The 24,570-nt window shown below is 43.3% G+C and overlaps 1 protein-coding gene across 7 annotated transcripts in view; it reads right to left on the bottom strand.

Moving 5' to 3' along the window:
- The window catches only part of LOC137429477 (tensin-3), a 386,475-nt gene that overhangs the window by 107,022 nt on the left and 254,883 nt on the right, over positions 1-24,570 (bottom strand). For all 7 annotated transcript variants that reach the window (XM_068119427.2, XM_078780742.1, XM_078780746.1 and 4 more), the window contains 2 exons: positions 7,390-9,036; positions 4,974-5,032 (listed from right to left, as the gene is read on the bottom strand). In XM_068119427.2, coding sequence (XP_067975528.2) covers positions 4,974-5,032; positions 7,390-9,036 — 1,706 coding nt within the window. The remainder of the gene's footprint in view (positions 1-4,973; positions 5,033-7,389; positions 9,037-24,570) is intronic.

Raw genomic sequence — 24,570 nt, 5'->3', positions numbered from 1 at the left:
TTCCATCCTCAACTTGTTTATTACCTCCTAAATTTGTTTATTACCTCCTCAATTTGTTTATTACATCCTCAACTTGTTTATTACCTCCTAAATTTGTTTATTACCTCCTCAGTTTGTTTATTACCTCCTCAATTTGTTTATTACCTCCTCAATTTGTTTATTACATCCTCAATTTGTTTATTACATCCTCAATTTGTTTATTCCATCCTCAACTTGTTTATTCCATCCTCAACTTGTTTATTCCATCCTCAACTTGTTTATTCCATCCTCAACTTGTTTATTCCATCCTCAACTTGTTTATTACATCCTCAACTTGTTTATTCCATCCTCAACTTGTTTATTACATCCTCAACTTGTTTATTACATCCTCAACTTGTTTATTATATCCTCAACTTGTTTATTATATCCTCAACTTGGTTATTCCATCCTCAACTTGTTTATTCCATCCTCAAATTGTTTATTCCATCCTCAACTTGTTTATTACATCCTCAACTTTTTATTCCATCCTCAACTTGTTTATTACATCCTCAACTCGTTTATTCCATCCTCAACTTGTTTATTACATCCTCAACTTGTTTATTACATCCTCAACTTGTTTATTACCTACTCAACTTGTTTATTACATCCTCAACTTGTTTATTATATCCTCAACTTGGTTATTCCATCCTCAACTTGTTTATTTCATCCTCAAATTGTTTATTCCATCCTCAACTTGTTTATTCCATCCTCAACCTGTTTATTGGCGCTGAGGAAGCGCCTTTAGCGATTGACTTCCAGCCAGTGTAACGCTAATTCCTGTCACAGGAATTCGGAGATCATATAAGTGGGCGTGGCAGTTCCTGATTGGTTCGTGTTGGGGAACGCCTTCTCGCTGCCGACGTGACGTAAATTCGCGCACGCGCACTGGTGATTGGCGCTGAGGAAGCGCCTTTAGCGATTGACTTCCAGCCAGTGTAACGCTAATTCCTGTCACAGGAATTCGGAGATCATATAAGTGGGCGTGGCAGTTCCTGATTGGTTCGTGTTGGGGAACGCCTTCTGGCTGCCGACGTGACGTAAATTCGCGCACGCGCACTGGTGATTGGCGCTGAGGAAGCGCCTTTAGTGATTGACTTCCAGCCAGTGTAACGCTAATTCCTGTCACAGGAATTCGGAGATCATATAAGTGGGCGTGGCAGTTCCTGATTGGTTCGTGTTGGGGAACGCCTTCTCGCTGCCGACGTGACGTAAATTCGCGCACGCGCACTGGTGAAGCTTACTCGATCTTACTCGATCCCATATTACATGTACTTTCATTGCATACAAATTATACTTCCTCCTAGAAATTCCAAGCCCGAACCTCAGCGCAATCCAAGAGGATTCACTTGTTCCATCCTCAACTTGTTTATTACATCCTCAACTTGTTTATTACATCCTCAACTTGTTTATTACCTACTCAACTTGTTTATTCCATCCTCAACTTGTTTATTACATCCTCAACTTCTTTATGACATCCTCAACTCGTTTATTACAGCCTCAACTTGTTTATTATATTCTGAACTTCTTTATTCCATCCTCAACTTGTTTATTATATCCTCAACTTGGTTATTCCATCCTCAACTTGTTTATTTCATCCTCAAATTGTTTATTCCATCCTCAACTTGTTTATTACATCCTCAACTTTTTATTCCATCCTCAACTTGTTTATTACATCCTCAACTCGTTTATTACATCCTCAACTTCTTTATGACATCCTCAACTCGTTTATTACATCCTCAACTTGTTTATTATATTCTGAACTTCTTTATTCCATCCTCAACTTGTTTATTCCATCCTCAACTTGTTTATTACGTCCTCAACTTGTTTATTACATCCTCAACTTGTTTATTACCTACTCAACTTGTTTATTCCATCCTCAACTTGTTTATTACATCCTCAAATTGTTTATTATATCCTCAACTTGGTTATTCCATCCTCAACTTGTTTATTTCATCCTCAAATTGTTTATTCCATCCTCAACTTGTTTATTACATCCTCAACTTTTTATTCCATCCTCAACTTGTTTATTACATCCTCAACTCGTTTATTACATCCTCAACTTCTTTATGACATCCTCAACTCGTTTATTACATCCTCAACTTGTTTATTATATTCTGAACTTCTTTATTCCATCCTCAACTTGTTTATTCCATCCTCAACTTGTTTATTATGTCCTCAACTTGTTTATTCCATCCTCAACTTGTTTATTCCACCCTCAACTTGTTTATTCCATCCTCAACTTGTTTATTCCATCCTCAACTTGTTTATTCCATCCTCAACTTGTTTATTCCATCCTCAACTTGTTTATTCCATCCTCAACTTGTTTATTCCATCCTCAAATTGTTTATTACATCCTCAACTTGTTTATTCCATCCTCAACTTGTTTATTCCATCCTCAACTTGTTTATTACATCCTCAACTTGTTTATTCCATCCTCAACTTGTTTATTCCATCCTCAACTTGTTTATTCCATCCTCAAATTGTTTATTCCATCCTCAACTTGTTTATTACATCCTCAACTTGTTTATGACATCCTCAACTTGTTTATTCCATCCTCAACTTGTTTATTCCATCCTCAACTTGTTTATTCCATCCTCAACTTGTTTATTCCATCCTCAACTTGTTTATTCCATCCTCAATTTGTTTATTACCTCCTCAATTTGTTTATTACATCCTCAACTTGTTTATTACCTCCTAAATTTGTTTATTACCTCCTCAATATGTTTATTACCTCCTCAATTTCTTTATTACCTCCTCAATTTGTATATTACATCCTCAATTTGTTTATTACATCCTCAATTTGTTTATTCCATCCTCAACCTCTTTCTTCCATCCTCAACTTGTTTATTCCATCCTCAACTTGTTTATTCCATCCTCAACTTGTTTATTCCATCCTCAACTTGTTTATTCCATCCTCAACTTGTTTATTCCATCCTCAACTTGTCTATTACCTCCTAAATTTGTTTATTATATCCTCAACTTGTTTATTACATCCTCAACTTGTTTATTACATCCTCAACTTGTTTATTGCATCCTCAATTTGTTTATTATATCCTCAACTTGTTTATTATATCCTCAACTTGTTTATTACATCCTCAACTCGTTTATTACATCCTCAACTCGTTTATTACATCCTCAACTTGTTTATTATATCCTCAACTTGTTTATTACATCCTCAACTTGTTTATTATATTCTGAACTTGTTTATTCCATCCTCAACTTGTTTATTCCGTCTTCAACTTGTTTATTCCATCCTCAACTTGTTTATTATATTCTGAACTTGTTTATTACATCCTCAACTTGTTTATTCCATCCTCAACTTGTTTATTACATCCTCAACTTGTTTATTCCATCCTCAACTTGTTTATTACATCCTCAACTTGTTTATTCCATCCTCAACTTGTTTATTCCATCCTCAACTTGTTTATTCCATCCTCAACTTGTTTATTACATCCTCAACTTGTTTATTACATCCTCAACTTGTATATTATATCCTCAACTTGTTTATTCCATCCTCAACTTGTTTATTCCATCCTCAAATTGTTTATTATATCCTCAACTTGTTTATTATATCCTCAACTTGTTTATTCCATCCTCAACTTGTTTATTCCATCCTCAACTTGTTTATTCCATCCTCAACTTGTTTATTACTTCCTCAATTTGTTTATTCCATCCTTAACTTGTTTATTCCATCCTCAACTTGTTTATTCCATCCTCAACTTGTTTATTATAACCTCAACTTGTTTATTATATCCTCAACTTGTTTATTCCATCCTCATCTTGTTTATTATATCCTCAACTTGTTTATTATAGCCTCAACTTGGTTATTCCATCCTCAACTTGTTTATTATATCCTGAACTTGTTTATTACATCCTCACCTTGTTTATTCCATCCTTAACTTGTTTATTATATCCTCAACTTGTTTATTCCATCCTCAATTTGTTTATTCCATCCTCAACTTGTTTATTCCATCCTCAACTTGTTTATTCCATCCTCAACTTTTTTAAATACATCCTCAATTTGTTTATTCCATCCTCAACTTGTTTATTACATCCTCAATTTGTTTATTATATCCTCAATTTGTTTATTCCATCCTCAACTTTTTTAATGCATCCTCAACTTGTTTATTCCATCCTCAACTTGTTTATTACATCCTCAATTTGTTTATTCCTTCCTCAACTTGTTTATTACATCCTCAATTTGTTTATTACATTCTCAACTTGTTTATTACATCCTCAACTTGTGTATTACATCCTCAATTTGTTTATTGCATCCTCAACTTGTTGATTACATCCTCAACTTGTTTATTACATCCTCAATTTGTTTATTCCTTCCTCAACTTGTTTATTACATCCTCAATTTGTTTATTACATTCTCAACTTGTTTATTCCATCCTCAACTTGTTTATTCGATCCTCAAATTGTTTATTCCATCCTCAACTTGTTGATTACATCCTCAACTTGTTTATTCCATCCTCAACTTGTTTATTCCATCCTCAACTTGTTTATTACATCCTCAACTTGTTTATTATATCCTCAAATTGTTTATTTTATCCTCAACTTGTTTATTCCAACCTCAAATTGTTCATTATATCCTCAAATTGTTTATTATATCCTCAACTTGTTTATTCCATCCTCAACTTGTTTATTCCATCCTCAACCTGTGTTGATCTTCAACTAATGTGTTAAAGTAAGAAACACATGAGGATTCTCTTGAGAGTACCTGGATTCACAAAAGACTTCGGATACAAATCTTTGTCATCATTGCCTTCAGTTGGACTAATCCCTGGTCCGTCACTGTTGTGTTCTAACCACATGGCAAACACTGTCGTTACATAGAACAACTCAATGTGCAGGGTTATTTCTCTGAAACAATTTTTAAAATCTCATGTTAAAATTTTCCAACAAATCAGATTGAGCCTTACCACGAAATTCGTTGAAAGACCAGAACTCACCTCTACATTATGAAGTCTCGCCATATCTTCATGATCTGTCCTTCTCAGGCCTTGTGTTCCTAAAATATGAAAAAATAGTTAGATCCTTACAAGTCAAATATCTGAGATGTGATAAAGCAACTTAGAATTATGCTTGAAATAACAATTTTTACAATGAATGGCAAGAATGCCTTTAGCTCTTACACGAGCCTTGACTTTGTATATAAAATAAATAAATAAATAAATGCTTCCACAATATAGTCTTTACCCAAGACAGCCAATTTCGAGTTCAGTAAAGTTTTCAAGGTTCTACAGTACAAGGAGCGATCAGTAAGGGGGCAGAGGAAGAGTGCGGACCATGGGGGAGGGGCGGTGGGGGGGAGGGAGGGGTTGGGGGGGAGTGGTGGAGGGGGTTCTAAATTTGAATATGAAATATGAGGGGGTTCTAAATTTGAATATGAAAATGAGAACAGCAAGTGAAGGAAGGATTATGAGGGAGAGTGAAAGGAGGATAAATATTGTTGCAGTTTTGAGTTTTGTACAGTCAGTATAATAAAGGTTAAAATTTCCCCCTCATAGTTAGTCACACAAGCAACATGTAGCCTCGCGATAGTGTAGTTATCTCTTAGTATTTGTGAGCTTAGTCCTTTTCCTATGTTAGGTCTGTGTTGAGTAGAGTAAGGAGAATAGGTCCAACTTCTACTGACTATCCCGCCTCCCTAGCCTCATGCCTCTATGCTGACTTTGGTTCATTTTGGGCGAATTAACACGAGGCAGGCCTAGGAGGGTCGGGGCGGGGCCGAATGAGGGCGGCAGAGGAACTGACGGTAAGCGCGAGCCGCCAATCAGGGCTCAGAGGTTGTGGCGGCAGCACTGCGTCACAGGGTGTGGTTGGAATGTTCGAGAGGGTTCGAGAAGGTTCGGGGCGTATCTATATAACCCATTGCGCAAAGCCCCCCGAGAGGACTGATGAGAGGACTGATGAGAAAGAGGACTCGTGCGGGAGGACTGATGAGAAAGAGGACTCGCGCGAGGAGGACCCGAGTGTCAAAGGACTCGTTGAGTAAGGACTGAGCACCAGCGGTTGAGAGTTGAGTTCCAGCAGCGCGGTGAGCCGAAGAGGACTTTGAGAGATACGCGAGTGGAGAAAGACACGCATTGAACCAGGATACGCGCTGATATATAAAGCGACGCTCGGTTGAGCTTAAAGCCGAGCTGCATACAGTGCATTAAGTTACTCGAGTGATAACGGCTGTGTAAGCGCCAGCCGCGCTGAGAGATGCGCATTTTCCGTCCTACCTCATCGGCTGCCTTTTGTTCGGGAAACGCTCTACGAGGATCCTTTCACCGCCTGCTTGCCATCTTCGCGGGACGTGCTGGGACCGTGGAGAGCGGGACGGGGCAGTTCCTGGACGACCACGTCAGCGCGGTTGGCCTGAACATCAACTTACCTGCAATCCCCTGTGTGAATGTGACGGGCCCGAGTCTGGGAAGTAAGATAAGACTGACTAGGTGCTGCTCTGTGTCTCTGCATCCACCAATCATTGTATATACGTGTGGGAATCATAATTAAACCTGTGTTCTTCCTTTTCCATTCGATCGTCCTCGTGATTTCCTCATTGACTAAGCGTGGTACGAATAAAACCGCTCGAATCGGGGTCCAATAATTAACGGTAACTGCACGGACCATGTGGTACTCAATCCGCTCAGTGTACCCAAATCACACGTGGTTCGTGCGAGGCTTGCTTCCCCACTTCCGTGGTGGCACAGGGATTTAGGTACGAGCGAGACTTGGTCCCGAAACCCTACCTTGCGTTTGTCCGGAAGAGGCATTTCAAGTCTCTCGGTTCCGCCAAGCCCAGATAGAACAAGGGGATTAATCCCCTCTTTGGTAAGGGGAAGAAGGGCGGCGGAGAACCGTAACAATATGTTAAAGAGATAGTCATGTTAAGAGGAGGCAATAGGCAGGGTTGATGTGAGGAAATGAACACGGAAGGTCAAATTATACCATATTTGTGCATACAATAAATGGATGGGCTGTATATAAAAATAAATGTATATTTGAAATCGTTATTTTTGTAAAAATGCATCGTCATTATAGAATTCCTAAAATGTCATTTTTGTGAAATTGATTTATTATTTATTGAAATAAATCGATAAAAGACAAACTATTTATTATGTATGCCTGTGGGTGGATGGAGTTCTAAGATATAGAATTAAATAATGAGAGAAGGAATAAAGTGGAGGAGGTTCGGGGAAGAAGATACAAGTAAAGAAAAGAGAAAGAAGGGTGACGTGTGAGGCCCATGTGGCTAGGCTTGGTAAAGACTGGCATTTTTTGCAGGCATAAGATAATTGATGGCACATATTGTACTATTTCCAATTAAAACTGCTTCCTGATTATTTGAATATGCATGTTTGCAGGTGCTAATGCTACCTGTGTCAGTTGAATGAATTGTCGTGTTATTGCAGACCGGTGCAGCACGACCTTCTTGCATATGGCTGTTAGAATGCGAAACTGGTACCACACTTGCAGCGTTAGTCGGAAATAGGTCACATCCATGCAGGCCAATTGGCCGACTCGAAAGCGGTATCCTATTTTCTCGTACATGTACCAAGGACATGGGGCTTGAATAAATAATACTCTCTTCCACGGGGTTCAGGCACGTCTTCACTTGGTTAGGGAGTCCATTTTCATTTTGTGTTGCTCTTCCGCCATTCAGGTAATAATAACGTCTGTCTGTAGGACTCATGTCCACGTTTAAGTCTAAACAAGGAGTGTGAGGTGAAAATGTTTTGGGAGAGACACAGTTGGTCATGCTTTGAGGACTGAGATTGTGTGAAAAAGATTGTGCTAAGTCAATAGGTACACCAGAACTGCTTTCAACTGGACAGTGCAGCTGCTGGTGTTGCTCAGGAATTATGGAGCAGGTGGGTCTTGACCCCGGAGAACCGAAAGGTATGACTTTGTGGTTGAGCTCCAGGATAAGGCGATTTAACTCCTGCAGAGATCTCTCAAAGTCTTCCTCAGCTCGAAGGCGAGGTAACATTTCCTCCTCAAAGTCATAGTTGCGTAGGCCCGGGCGCTCTCGGTCAAAAGTTGTATCAGACTGCTGGCGCCGTGCCAGTGGCCTGCTACGACCATTCAATCCACTCAATGTGCGCTGCACAGCTTGCCGACTACTAGCTGTTCGAGCAGGTATTGATGGGACAGGTGCAGTTCTTACTCCGGCGATTTGACTTTCAATTGGTCCATACACAGGTGCAAAGTCTGCTTGCTGAGGGGTATCCTCATTCCACTCCTGTGGATATCCGTCCAGCCGCTGCCAATCCGAAGGGTATCTTGGAGAAGTAGCCATAACATTTTCTGGAATTGAAAGATTCACAATGCCATTGACTGTTTGAGCATTATTCACTCCTAAATGTGAATGAGTTCTCTCATTTCTTAATGTTGAATTGCTTGATATGCTTGACACTAGATGTGGATCAGTAGAGACACTCGCTGATAATTGTGGAGACATCTGGCCTGCTTTCATTTCAACCTTATGCACCTTTGCAGACTCCAGTCCAAAGGTTGAATCCATATCACAGCTTTTCTCTTCCAAAGGGCCTGTTCTAACATCATAACAAACAGATGGTTGAAAAGGTTCAGACCAAATTGGCATAGCTGGAATGCGTACCCCTCTTTCACTTTCATCTTTCATTCCTATGCCCAACTTTTTTTCTTCTTCTTCCTCTTCATCATTCAAAATTGCTGTCTCACGAGGTGGGGATGTTCCATTTGCATGGACCTGTGCTGGAACAAGATGCATTGCACGTGATGGCATCAACGGGTCTGTCTGCGCTGAGGTCGTGGAGTGGCCAGAGTCAAAGCTAATGGAACAATTTTGGGCCTGTTCCAGATTTCCTTGGTCGTTAGAAACACAGTGGACCACAGGATTTGGTGTAGTTAATTCAAGGTCCACTGCTTGGCATCCAGGTGGAGAGAAGCCGTTGGAAGTAGCTGTTCCACTGTCTGTGGAACCCTTCTTACGCACTCGTGCATACAGGCTCCCATCAACTGGTCCTTCTGTGTGTCCTAGACCTGCGGGAGGATGGAAAATTATGAGGATGAGAAGCCCTTGCAACATTTCTCACTTTAATTTTAATTGTACTGGCCAATAAGTAAATACGCAGGACTTTTTTTTTTTTTTTTTTTTTTACATTTAAAAGCTTACTTATTGCCACACCTTTTCTAAATAATAAATATACTTGCAAAATATGTCACTTCCTGTTGTCACTATCCACAATGTGTCACTTGCTGTTGTCACTAACCACAATATGGCACTTTCTGGTGTCACTAACCACAATATGTCACTTCCTGTTGTCACTAACCACAATATGGCACTTTCTGGTGTCACTAACCACAATATGTCACTTCCTGTTGTCACTAACCACAATATGTCACTTCCTGTTGTCACTAACCACAATATGGCACTTCCTGTTGTCACTAACCACAATATGGTACTTGCTGTTGTCACTAACCACAATATGGCACTTCCTGTTGTCACTAACCACAATATGGCACTTCCTGTTGTCACTAAACACAATACGGCACTTCCTCTTGTCACTAACCACAATATGGTACTTCCTGTTGTCACTAACCACAATATGGCTCTTCCTGTTGTCACTAACCACAATATGGCACTTCCTGTTGTCACTAACCACAATATGTCACTTCCTGTTGTCACTAACCACAATATGTCACTTCCTGTTGTCACTAACCACAATATGGCACTTCCTGTTGTCACTAACCACAATATGGCACTTGCTGTTGTCACTAACCACAATATGGCACTTCCTGTTGTCACTAAACACAATATGGCACTTCCTGTTGTCACTAACCACAATATGGCACTTCCTGTTGTCACTAACCACAATATGGCACTTCCTGTTGTCACTAACCACAATATGGCACTTCCTGCCCACTCGTTGCCCATATGTTCCAGCAAGTGTGTTACTTGAGCAAAAATAATGTCACGTGGATGGAAACCTCCTGACAGAACGCAACCACAACCAGGTGGTTAATCGTCATGTTGAAGTGAACCTTCAAGGATAGCTGAACTATCATCGTTTTTACAAGTCAACAACGAGCAGTTAATATTGGCTTGTGATCCAGCCTTTGCCTATAACCATGATAGTTACAAAACAGGATTACTGTAAATATACCCTCCAGTGATCCGAAATGAATTTGACCATCAGCATGACAAAATGGCGGCAACATTTCGCAAACAATTTCTTAATAAGCACATAAATTATTTTTTTAACAAGACATATCGCAAACAGAATCCCAGACAGAAAAAACAACACAATCACTGTTCCCCATAGGCCTCCAAGACTAACCCTAATCACAATCCTATATTAACCTCGTTTATCAAATCACAACCACTTGATGCACCCACACACAAAATCCAGGCAGGTGAGCTAGTGAAAGGTACGGAAAGACGGATAGGAAGCTGATATACGGTGCAACTCGTATGGTCCATAACATGAGTGCGAGCCAAACCGTGGGCCACAAATGAGCATCAGAGTACAGTAGGGACAGGCTCCACACTCAGAGACCAAGAGTGACACAGAGAGAGGAGCCACTTCCTGTTGGGACCAAGCTTTTATGGCCAAACCCCACCTCACAACAACACCCCGGTTCAATATCTGAGATTCTGCATTGGTAAAATTGAACGATGACAAAAAACATGTTTGTTTTGTTTCAGACTGCAATATTTCCATTACCTATAATGCAGAGGGATATTACGTAAATAAAGCGTAAATACGCCTTGCTCTACGCCTGTGGTTCTTTACCTTTTTGAACCTACAGACCCCCCAAACTGTCAAGTATTACCCAAGGACCCGCACCCCATTAAATAATACATTTTCACAATGATCCAGTAACAAATCAGAGAAAAAAATGTACGGAGGATAGTTATTTTCAAAAACTTTATTCTGGCTCACCAGGAAGCAAATCAAATTCAGTGCAGCAAAGAATTAGTATCGAAAACTGGCGTAGAGCTTTTCGAGATGGCTGCTGCTGCCTGGAAGTTACCAGGACATGAAACTGAGGGGCTGTCTTTGATACAGCAACAGCGTATCATCTGCTGCATCCAACCAGTTTTCCGGGACCTGGTTTTGATAGCCAGAAATGTTGGAAACCCTGCTTCACACAGGTAAGTTGTTGCGAATGGGATGGGAGACTACAGATCCCGCTTGGTGAGAACAGGATAATCCCTCAATCATTGAACACCAGAAATCCGCTATATCCTTTGTCGGGAACTCATTTTTAACCATCTTCTTAGCTCCTAAACAAAATCATCCTTTGGCGTACGAGCATCATCGATAATGTCCAGGTCAACAAGGAATGGATTGTGAATCCAGGCAGCAAAGCTCTTCAGCTTTTCTGAGCCAAAATAATGTTGAAATTAATTTTTCAGAATTATCAAATGAGTTAAAATTTCATCCCTAATGTGATTTGGCAAGATTCATCACATGCCAGAAGAAGCCATTCTACGGTTGACAAATTTGCATAATTGGCCTTCTCCAACTGATTTTTCCAGAGATGCTTTCAACTTCTCCCGAGCATTCATGATTGTCATATCATGAATTGAGAAATATTAAATGAGAAAAAATGTCTGCCAAAGAAGCCAGGCCCAGGACAAAATCTTGATTCTCAGAATTTCCACAGAAGTTCGAGAAACATGGCAACCTCCGCCTGAAGTTTCACGATCCGAGATAAAACTTGACCTCGTGAGAGCCACCGAACTTCCGTGTGATGCAGGAGGACATTGTGCTCTGGGGGGAATTTGGAAGAGGTGATGATTTGTGGCACGAGCTCATGTGAAGTGCAAGTGAACTGCACGGCAGTTCAAATTTTGGGGCAGCGTTTTGCAGGCAAGTGCATGGTGGATGCAGGATGCAGTGAGTGACAGCAATGTGAGGAGCTTCTGCTTTCACCAGGCCTGAAAATTCCTGATTTGTTCCCGAGCATTGTTGACGCCCCATCAGTGCAAATCATCCCCAGATATTCTTGCTCCAAACAGCAAAGTCGTGATTTACAAAGAAAATCCTGAACAAGGTTGAACACGTCCACTGCCTTTGAGGTTGCTACAAGTTGTTTGCAGAAAAGGAATTATACCTTGATTGAACCACTGCAACTGATCCAACTGCATGTGGAATTGGAGAGGGCATGCTTTCAGTTCCTCCATCACTTGTTGAAGAATATCTGAAGATATGTCGTGAGTAAATTGCGTCATTTGACAGCGGATTTTATTTTCAATTTCCTTCCGATGTTGTTTGCAACACACCAGCTCAACCACTTCCAGAGTACATGGCTTGATCAAGTCTTCTCCAATCGTGCGTGGCTTCTTGTTTTTGGCCATCAAGTGGGCCACTTTGTACGATGCTTCCAACATTCAACCCATCTTCAACATTTTCAGGATGAATTTGTTCCAGATGCTCTTGTAACCTTGCAAGCTTCATACTCTGATTACAGAGCAACATCCCACACAGGAAGCACTGAAGTTTCTGAGTTCTGTCACAATCAGTGGTGAAGGAAATGATACCTTTCTTTGCTGCTGAGATGAATTGGAGCAGCGTTTTGGAGCTCATGGAGTTGGGATAAATAATACGCCCGAAGTCGTCTCGTAGTCATGAGCACGGCGCACGGGCGGCGAGAGGGCTGAAATCCTGTCGCAAAATTATGATATCACATTCAGCCAATGCAGCGGAGCCAATGTGGCTAAGTGGCTAAGTCAATTGTCAATTCAGCCAATGTGGCTAAGTGGCTAAGTCAATTGTCAATTCAGCCAACGTGGCTAAGTCAATTGTCAATTCAGCCAATGTGGCTAAGTCAATTGTCAATTCAGCCAATGTGGCTAAGTCAATTGTCAATTCAGCCAATGTGGCTAAGTCAATTGTCAATTCAGCCAATGTGGCTAAGTGGCTAAGTCAATTGTCAATTCAGCCAATGTGGCTAAGTGGCTAAGTTATTTGTCAATTCAGCCAATGTGGCTAAGTGGCTAAGTCAATTGTCAATTCAGCCAATATGGCTAAGTCAATTGCCAATTCAGCCAATGTGGCTAAGTCAATTGCCAATTCGGCCAATGTGGCTAAGTCAATTGTCAATTCAGCCAATGTGGCTAAGTCAATTGTCAATTCAGCCAATGTGGCTAAGTCAATTGTCAATTCAGCCAATGTGGCTAAGTCAATTGTCAATTCAGCCAATGTGGCTGTCAATTGTCAATTCAGCCAATGTGGCTAAGTCAATTGTCAATTCAGCCAATGTGGCTAAGTCAATTGTCAATTCAGCCAATGTGGCTAAGTCAATTGTCAATTCAGCCAATGTGGCTAAGTCAATTGTCAATTCAGCCAATGTGGCTAAGTCAATTGTCAATTCAGCCAATGTGGCTAAGTCGCTGGGGCCATGCGCAACATCAAGATTTTCACTACCGGTACCTAACCTTTCAGGGTCAGATCCTACTTCTTTGATGTATTTTATGTGTTTCAATGTGTCATCCAAAGTTTCAATGTGATTTATTAGTGATCTGAAGTGAAAACCTAGTTTGAACTTTCGATTGCTACAAACTGGTTATACAGCCTTAATGAAACTTCACTTACATGCATCGAAAATGGCAGCTTATGCAGATTTATAGAGAGAGATATACAAAATCTGGCTTAAATCTTAGGTCAAAGAGGTGACTCTATAATTTGGTAAATTTACCAATCTATACGGTAATTCCAATTGCAACCATTGGTAAATTTTGGCAATATTTACTAAAACAAGGCCAAAAATCTAACAGCGGCGTTGCCGGGCTTGTAAAATATTATAAACCACAAACACATATTATTAGCTTTTCAAACCGTCACTAATGCCGTTTATAACTTTAAACAAAGAAATTTGGAGGAATCTCGACATCCGTGAGGTAAGTTTAATTACAGAACTGAGGGAAGATCTACTGTAATCTAGATTCTACCTCACAAGGGTTGGAGGTGTGCTCATTTACCAAGCAGCTAGCTAGCGCTTGCCAAGACAGCCATTCCTTAACGGTTTTGCATGGAGTCCTTGCTCGACTGCTTAAACCACTTGGCGATCTCTCCACAAGCAACTTGGTAAACGAACACACCTAATGTTCTTGAGACCCAATCATAGATCGACTGTAATCTATATACCCCAAAGAGGGATGACCATTCCTGCCACTCCCGTGGTGAGCGGGTGTACTTGTAAATTCAAATGTTGGTCGGTGCAGTCAGCCGTCGTAATGACATCATAGACGTAATGACGTAACGGACACAAAACTGATATATTTTAACTTCCAGTAAGTTTGCAGTCAGTACGAATGGATTAGTGTTATGATTAGATTTACTATAATATTAACGTTACGTTATATTATCATTATTTCGAAAATGATATTACTATCAAAAAAAAAAACCGAGGCTAATTCCCGACATCCTCAGTTATTAATATTAGTGCCGAACACCGCTCATCACTGATCATGAACCATACACCGCTTCAATCCATAAACCTTCCATCCACTACATTGGGATTAAAGTATTATGCTTATATTTACGATATTATTATTATTATTACTATTACGAAAACGATACTATTGAAACGATACTTTACTGTATTAAGAAACCTGGGCTTAATTTGTCTGAAGCGGTCCGAAGGTGAGGCATAAAGCCTAAGGCCTATACACACCGTATTGTTGGAAGAGACGTAACGCCGATGCTTTCGATATTTGATGGTCATTTTAACAATCGGTTTGTTTGTGTTTCACACTGAATGAAAAACGTAAGGGTAGAGCATGGTGATTGTGATATATGACAGGTTTGATGATATGTTCGGCTTGAACGGCATATAAATAAAAATGGCGGTGCGTGGAGAGTCAGCCGCAGCACCGCCGCAATGACATCAGACGTAATCACATCACCCTGTCATGTGACCAGATTCTCAGCTCTGATTGGTATACGTTTGAGGGGACATACATACATACAGACAGACAGACGGACAAACACTGTTCTAGATGGCTCTGCCCGATGGGCTACGCTGTAAAAACTGAATAAATTCAGGCACGTAATATCAATAGCACATTTTCAGAATGACAAATGGACAAAACAAAAAATTTATTGCTATTTACATTTGAATTTTCCGAGCGGAAACTGCCGGCTGCCCTCTAGCCAAGAGCTGCCAAGGGCTGAAATCTATCCCACTGTCCATGCACCACGCTCAATGACTTTATTGGCTTTACTTGCCGAACTTACAGGTTATATTATTATTGGTGACTTGAATTAACAAGCCGGATACAATGTTCTCTGGTTGGCATCCAAGTGGTAAATGAAACCGATTCGCCATGCGGCTATGCCATTATAGGTGTTGCTATCTGGTGGGGAGCTGGGATGACAGGCTTCCATTGCCTTAAGCGCAACCAAGTAATGAATTATATGCACCACAGCTACCAATTGGTTTGTGTGACAAATGTGTGAGATTATAAATGTTTTTCGAGAGATACTTTCAATGAAAATAGTATATACTTAATTTTTCATGGAATCTTCATGAACAGCCTGGACCAACCCCATGAACCCCCTGGGAATCCAAGGACTCCAGGTTAAGAACCCCTGCGGAGGTAGTCAAGGCTATCTAGTGAGGGAAATTTCGTACAAATCAGACAAACCTTAGTCGAGTTATGGTGAAAATGTTAAAATGTTTATAATTAGGTCATGACCTTAAAATTAGGTTAAGCTCAAAATAATATGTCAACTACGTATATTTTCCATTCACATTATTGATGCAAAATTTCATTCCAAAGGTCCCAGTCGGCTCGTCCTGTCTTCTACCACTCCAGTTGAGAATTAAATTCTATAAAAATAAGGATTAAATTATCTTCCTGGTATTGGCTGCATTAGCCTCTTACTGAGATGTGGGGGGCTGTAGCTCTGCTTATACACAAGCCAAAGCCCCCTTATTGGGGCAAAACTGAAGCCTTTGGGGCTTGATGCTGTTGTTATATTATACAAGTAATATAAACGTTTAAATAAATGCAAAAGGATGCGGGGATGTTACTCCAAAAAGTATGTGAACAGGGAAGTGATGGTCACAATAAATGATGATGTGAAACCATCCCGACATCTCTCTTAGAATAATGGTTGTTCTGAGAAAAAACAGTGTGTGAAAAGTTGTATCAAACACACACACACATACACATGAACACACACACACACACGCACACACACACACAAATATACACATAAACATACACACCACATATATATATATATATATGTATATATATATATATATATATATATTGTTGCGGAGATGAGTGTGTGTGTGTGTGTATGTATGCACTGTGTCTAATAATATATTGCACTGTGTCTCTAATATATATATATATAACTAATAATTGCACTGTGTCTCTGATTCTTCTGTATATTATTTTATTATCTTTCCTTCTCCTTGGTTACTTTGAGCATGTAAATAGTAGGAATAAATTTAGTCGTATTTCCAACCTTTTTGTCTTCTTCTTCTTCTTCACATCCGTGTCGCCTTTGTCTTTTCCCTATTGAATAGCTGCGGTGCGATCCGGCCAACGTTTGGGTGGAATCGGGTGAGTCGGGGATCCTGTAACGGTCGCGGTTGGACCATCCGCTCGGCCCATCATAACATCTAAACCGCGATCAGTAACAATATATATATATACACACACACACACACACACACACACACACACACACACACACACACACACACACACACACACAAACACACACGCACACACAAATATACACATAAACATACACACCACATATATATATATATATATATATATATATATATATATATATATATATATATATATATATGTATATATATATATATATATATATATATATATATATATACAGTGGAACCTTGACTTACGAGTTTAATTCGTTCTGTGACCGAGCTCGTAACTCAAATTGCTCGTTTCTCAAATCAAATTTCCCCATTGAAATGCATTGAAATGCTATTAATCCGTTCCAGCCCGCCAAAAACCACACCAATTTTTTTAAAAATATACAGTATATATAAAAATATCTCGCGCTTTATATTTCACCTGTATGCAGCATACAAGTTGGCAGGATGGCCTGGACTGGAGGTACGCACACTTGACTCTAAAGTCTAAACTGTCCAGCCTGGGTTTGAATCCCGACCCAGCTATAACCTGTCATGGGTGAATCACAGGCAGGGTGATTCATCAATGTGTGTACCGCTAAACTGGGCGCCCCGTTTGCGTCCCATTAGTTGTTGGATGTTAAGGATCTCACCGTGTTTTCCACAAAGAGAAGGCGAGCTATCGCCGGCACTCTGAACAAGCACTCTATCAACGGCAGAGATACTGTACTTGCACGGCAAGATAACCACGTGACCAGAACCCACCTGGTGGCGTAAACTCAAAATAACCAACATGCGAAAACAAAAATGCAGCGCTATACGGCAGAGATACTGTACTTGCACGGCAAGATAACCACGTGACCAGAACCCACCTGGTGGCGTAAACTCAAAATAACCAACATGCGAAAACAAAAATGCAGCGCTATACGTCATAGGTGAATCACAGGCAGGGTGATTCATCAATGTGTGTACCGCTAAACTGGGCGCCCCGTTTGCGTCCCATTAGTTGTTGGATGTTAAGGATCTCACCGTGTTTTCCACAAAGAGAAGGCGAGCTATCGCCGGCACTCTGAACAAGCACTCTATCAACAGCAGAGATACTGTACTTGCACGGCAAGATAACCACGTGACCAGAACCCACCTGGTGGCGTAAACTCAAAATAACCAACATGCGAAAACAAAAATGCAGCGCTATACGGCAGAGATACTGTACTTGCACGGCAAGATAACCACGTGACCGGGTGGCGAAAGCTCGTAACTCAGATCTCGGCTCGCATCTCAAAGCAATAAACCGCCCGAGCGACGGCTCGTATCTCGAAAAACTCGTAAGTTGGGGCACTCATAAGTCAAGGTTCCACTGTATATATATATATATATATATATATATATATATATATATATATATATATATATATATATATATATTGTTGCGAATATGGAATTTGGCCTCCATATCCGCTTGTAAATATTCCCCTATTTTCTCCAATACTCCCCAACTTTCCCCAATCCCCCATTCCCTAGTCCCATTGCATGTAAATAACAATCAGTAGAGCCGACCTTCCCCTTATTCCCCCATTAAATGTCGTGCCCAGGTCCACCGCACCACACGTAGACAACTTTCGGACATCTTCCTAGTTATTCTTATTCTATGTCAGTTAAGGCCTCGTCTCCATTAATTATGACTCTTCGTTGCACCAGAATGTGATTATATGGCATCAGTAGTGAGTTTAGGACCTTTCCCATACCTCCTCCCATCTTCTTCCCCAAACAACAACAATAACAACAACTACACCAACAATTACAACAACAACAGAGGAGATGGCGGCGGAGCGGGGGAGGATGCGTCCTCACACCGGCTCGATTAGCGCCATTGACCACGCGCTCCACGGGGTTACCACGAAGGGGCTCCTTGTCAGCTCCTCGTCAGGGGCGGAGCCAGTAACCCCCCCACGCACCCAATGAGAAGCAACGTGCCGATTCCATCTGGGGCGGAGCTAACGAGCCGAGGGCGTGTCACTCCCCGCCGGATATACGCGGCCCCGCGCCGGATGTGACGTGAGATGCGCCCCCAGCTGGAGAAGGAAGGACCTGCGAGCGCTGAAAGAGATGCGCCTCAGCTTGGAGAAAGAACGTCGCCTTCCGAGCGCTGTGACCTCCCTGCATCTCTGGACCGGACCGAGTCGATTCTGCCTTGAGCCAAGAGTGCACCTTGAGCCATCGACTGCCTGCCTTTCCTTGCCATCAATCCCCGTGTGAGTCAGCATTTTGTCCCGTTTATCTGTCGTCTGTTGGGGTTAATATAAGAGTGTGTCTAAGTGCTTGTCTTTCTATGCTGTCCCTCTTGTAGTTGTAATCTAACCTTCCGCCTTAATATAACCTCCTCCGGAGGTCTTGAGAACTGAACCCCTGGTGTCGTATTGTGTTATTGTAATCCAGCCGGGTGTCTTCTTTTTCTTATTGAGCCAGCATCGCGCGACTAGTCAACGTTCGGGCACAATCGGGTAACTTGTGCAGACGTGGTCATACCATAAAACCGCTCGGTAAATAACATCCAAGCCACGTCTGTAACAATTGGTTGTCAGGAGTTGGATTCGAACCTGGGACTAAATTTATTTAGCCCAAATTTTGGAACACCAATTGTACTATTAGAGCAACAATTGGTGTCGAGGAGTGGAATTCGAACCCGGGACTAAATTTATTAGGCCCAAATTTGTAACAGTTAGAATCGATTTGGAGCGCGTTTCCCGCGCGAAATTATAACGGCGAAATTTGAATTTGTTTTACGAAAATAAAAAAATAAAAACCGAATTTTGAAAGTCGCGCTATGGCGGATCAAGACAGCTGGGGTCCGGTAGAGGAGAGAGAGGTAGGGTCGATCCAGGACCAAAATGAGGGACAGGAGGAGAGCGAAGCAGTGAGGGCGGCAGGTTCGCAAAATAGCGCCGTCACGCACGAAGAAGCGGGCGCGCAAAATGGCGCCTCGCTCATCACCGCGCCAGCGACCGTGGCAGCGCCCCCGGTGGATTTGAACTTGTTTTTTATGCAAATGAAGGCCCTTATGGACAAGAATAATGAAGAAATGGAAAGCAGAATAATGATGGGAATGAGGGCTGATAGGGAACAAATGGGGAACCGGATGGATGCTCAGAGTGAGCAAATGAGGGTTAATAGTGAGCGATTAGAGGGCCAAATGGGGGTAATGAGGGACGAAGCGAGGGGTACCGGTGAGGGGTTAGACAACGGGATAAAAGAAGTAAAACATGGGTTAACGGGGGTAGAAAACAGAATGGCCGCTCAAGAGAATCAAATGGAAGGGATGCAAAAAGGGTTAGAGGGGTTAGAAAACAGTATGGAAGGCAAATTGAGGGACATGAGGGACCAAGCGGAAAGGGAAGTTAAACAAATGGAGCAGCAGATAGAGGGGGTCAGAATGGGGGTAGAAACCAAACTGGATGCTCACAGGGAGGAAATGGAGCAGATGAGGGTGGCATCTGGGCAGGAGATGCAAGTGATGGGAGAGGAGATCAGAAGAGGAGTGAGTGAGGAGGTCGGAGGAGTGCGCGAGGAGGTGAGGCACTGTAAGGAGCACATGGAGAAGGAGGTGAGAAAGGGGACTGTAAAGTTACAAGGGGGCATAGAGGACCTGACGCAGGAGGTGGAGCAGCTGACGGTGGGACAAACGGAGTTAGTGGAGCAGGTTCAAAGGAACACTGCGGTATTAGGAGGGTTAAAAGCGACACAAAACGACATAAAAAACGACTTGATAGCGACAAAGAGGGAATGTCAGATGGTACGTGAGGGACTGACAACGAGGCTGGACGAGGTGATAGAGGTTATGGAGACGAAGGACCGGCAGGTGAGGACGCACATGGAAACGGTCAAGGTAGCCTTAGAGGATGAGCTTGAGGAGACGTACCGGGGAATAAAAGAGGTGAAGCACAAATTAGAAGAAGTGGAAGAAGGGATGAGCGAAATTAAGAAGCGACGGAGAGGGGATAAGAAAGAGATAAAAGAGGAGATAAAAGAATTGGTCCAAAGTCTGTGTTTGGATCGTGATGATGTGCTCATTAACCGGATGAGGGATTCGCAGGTGATGGAGGAGAAGCGAAGAGAAAGAGGACCCGGTGTAAGTGGTGACCAATATGGTCGTGCGTATGATGCGCCAGGGGATTTAAGGAGTTTGGGGGTCGAGATAGACCCGGGTGTTCGTGAGAGGCCGTTGGTGAAGTGTGCGGCAGGTCTGGTGTGCGAAAAAGGAGGTGTGCGAGGAAGTCCGACTCTGGGGTGTGTGAGGAAAAAGTGCGTGCCAAGGAGTAGTGAGGGTGCTGGCGAGAGTGAGTCGGTCGTAGCGGGTGTGCGAGGGAGCACATGGGAGCGCGGTGTGGTGAGTGTTACAGAGGGTGTGACGGGAGAGTGTGCGCGAGAAAGGTGTGTGACGGACAGGTGCATGAGGAAAGAGTGCGCTGTCAGAAGTAAGGAAGAGTGTCCACCTGTGGTGAGTGTTACAGAGGGTGTAACGGGAGAGTGTGCGCGAGAAAGGTGTGTGACGGACAGGTGCATGGGGAAAGAGTGTGCTGTCAAGAGTAAGGGTGAGTGCGCTGTCAGGAATGGAGGTGAAAGTAGTGAGAGTGACATGGAGCGTGAGTTAGTTGTGACAGGTGAGCGAGGATGTACACCTGGGATGGAAGGATGCACACCTGGAATGGTAGAGCGTGAGTGGGAATGCACGCTGGAGTTGGTGGTGAGGCACGTGGTTGGGTGTGCGAATGAGGGCACACCTGTGATTGTCACAGAGGAGGTGACCGAGGAGGGGGTGCGAAGCGGTGTATTGGTGAGGTGTGCTACCAACGAATGTGTGCCAAGGTGTTCGGTGGTCAGGTGTGTGACCAAGGCTGTGAGTGGAATGGGTGTGCCTGGGTGTGTAAGGAACGGTACAAGGAGAATGGGAACAGCTGCATGTATGAGCAAGAAAGGGGTAGCGTATGCATGTAAGCCTGCAGGTGAGGCGTCGACGATAACCGGGTTAAAGGTTAGGTCGACTTTTAGCCGAATCGGGCCCTCGGTGCGTGCTGGGCCTCGCTTTGAACGGCCGCGTCCGTGCTCCACTAGGGGGAGCGGGCAGCCCGATAGGAAGGGTCGTTATGGCGACCGCGTTTTGTTGAGACGTGCCGGCAGGTCGAGATCGGGACATTGGATGGCTCCACGCCGAGGTGGTGTGTGGGATCTCGGCACGGGTAAGCCCCCGTCCCTGCACCGAATGCCGGACGCATCCAGCCGCTGGCACAAAACAACCAGCATCCATTGCTTGGCTTTACGAAGCCGGGCTTTGGACAGGGATTGGCGCACCGAGAGGTATTAGTGAGTCGACTGGGTGATGAGGTTAGTGTATTGGACCCAAAATTAGAGAAAAACAAAATTTGATGATTGGCAAGGGATTGGCAGTAGTGATTGGCAGATGATGGGTAGTGATTGGCAAATTTTTAATTTGTTGCAATTTGATGTGCAAAATTGGTAGTGAGAGACCCCCGATGGGGTGGGATGGCATCCCTGCCACCTTTCCCATATGGGGGGCAAAGGAGCAATAGCTTATGGGGTGTATGGCAGTGAAAACTAGCCCGGGTGGGTTAGGATATTGTGTGTAGGGATCTAGAAGATGACATTAGGTAACGTTAAGTTTAGTTAGTGACTGATACCTGTAGTAGGGACGCAGGTAGATTAGTGTGGATTATAATGACGAGGGAGCGCAATAGTTTAAAGGGACGACTGGGAAGCGCAAGTTTCAGAAGGGAGTAGTTAGCTGAGATGATGCCGTGTTTGTGAGAATTGAACAGGTGTGATTGCACAGGTGTGCAACTGGACAGGTGTGTGGAGCAGTGTATGAGTAGTGAGTGTTGTGGATCAGCGCGAATGCGCTTGGGGAGAGAAGGGTGCAGGTGGCACCAGGTGTGAGAGCACAGGTGTGCAAGTACAGGTGTGTGGAGAGAGTTGGAGTAAGTGGTACGGAGTGGTGTGCATGGTGCGAAGGTGTGGATGGGGGAAGAGTGGACCCCTTTCACGAGTACCCGGGGCGGGTAGTGTAAGTGTTAGGTAGAGGGTGCAGGTAAATTGTGGTTGGATATTGGCATTTGTGGTGCGGTTGCAGAATGGTGTTGTGAATGGGTGCATTAGTGTTGTGGAAATGGCTGGGCGTGTAGCCTGTTAGTGTGTGTAGTTGGTTGGGCACTCCACCACTGTGAGGATGTCGGCCAGGTGAGGCCGCAGGTGGGCTCTGGGAGCCGGTAGTTGTGGATGGGTGCCTGAGGATCCCGGGTGTGGATCGGGTAGCCCAGTGCCAGAGAGGGCACCGAGTGGGGAGAGTGCCAGAGGGCCTTCCCCAGGTAGTTAGGTTAGGGTAAGGAGCAGGTAAGCTCGGAGGCAACTGCAGTGGTGGAGGTGTGCAGGTGGGTAGACCCACTGGGAGAGGTACACGCCGCAGCCCAGAAATTGTGCGAGGGCACCGGGAGATGAATCGGGGGAGTGAGACCCCAAATTGAAGAGCACCACAGTTTGGCCAATGGGAATTGGTTTTTAGAACCCATAGTGTAAGAGGGCCAATGGTTTGGCCGGAGAAAGACCCCGGGTAGTGTAAAGTTGTTAAAGTCATTTAGGAAATAGTTAGGATTGAAGAACCTGTCGCACCATACGCAGCCACTTACCTGTGGTGATGATGATGACTCCACACCTGTGTTTTCTTTGTTCTGTGTGCAGGAAATGAGATTGCTGTGGATTTGTGAGACGCATCACGACGTGGATGAGACATTGGGGTGATTCCATCTCTCCCTCCTTAGGAGGGACTGATGATGAATTGGTGATGGCAAATTTTGATGTGCAGTTGGAGATGGCAAATTTTGATGAGAGTTGAAAATGGCAAATTTGATTGGTTAGGAGGGAGAGAAGACGAATTTGGTTTATGGGAGGAACGGGGAAGACAGTAGGGATGTTTGTTGATTTGTAAAGTAGATGTTTATGGGTAGTGTTGTGTTTTGTGGATACAGTAAGGGGTAAGGGAGGGGCCATGTAGGTTACCTGGTGGGGGGGGCGTACGATAGGAACGTACCTGTCTCACCTGGTTCCCATGTGCCCCCAGTGTGCATCACCTTACATTGCGTGCACTTTTGCGCCCTTACCACCTTACTCACTTGTTTCTTCTTTTGTCTCCCACCTCCGAGGATCTGGCTTTGGGGTAGAGAGAGAGGAGAGAGAGGTGCTGGCTGCGCAGTTGTGGGCCTGCACTTTCGCTGTTTGCTGCCGGGATCGATACACCATATGGACCGCAATGTTTGTGGCCACCCACAATGGACCGCAGTTCGTTTGCGGCCAAGCACCACCCGGGGATGGACCTATGGGTCAACGTGGCACCTATGCCATAAAGGTGAACCACTGTTAATTAACACCACTGAAGGCCACACGAAGAGCAAGAGACACCTGCAGGGTTAGGGGTTGTCGAATTTATTTTTATTCCAATGAACAATGGTGACTGCACCGATTGGTGGTGGGGTGGTGCTGTTGATGCTCGGGAAGGGTGCTCTGCACGTTATTAAAGGCCGTCGGCCACAGAGCACTCGTGGGTTGGTGTATCGATGTTGGCAAGCGCGCTCTCTCTATGCATAACATCTGCATGTGTTCCTCCAAAAACAGGTCCTGGATCGTAGTGTAGATATCAGCGTAATCTTGTAAATAATGCTCCCTACCGGCTGTATGTTTAGTTTGAGGATTCTTTCCGGATTCGGTTATCCTGTGGGTGTGTTTCTGTGAGGAGAAGGGTGCAACGTCGCAGGGGGACATATTTACTCATTTGTGAATATCTGTAAAACTGTCGCACTCAGGGTAGAGTTAATAGTAGAGGGAACTACATTGCGTGCCACACTAAAGTAGGTAAAAATTTATCGGGTCGGGACG

This window comes from Myxine glutinosa, chromosome 6 (genome assembly GCF_964187855.1).
Source record: "Myxine glutinosa chromosome 6, kmMyxGlut1.1, whole genome shotgun sequence".
NCBI lineage: Eukaryota > Metazoa > Chordata > Myxini > Myxiniformes > Myxinidae > Myxine > Myxine glutinosa.
This window is presented reverse-complemented; position numbering and strand designations above follow the sequence as displayed.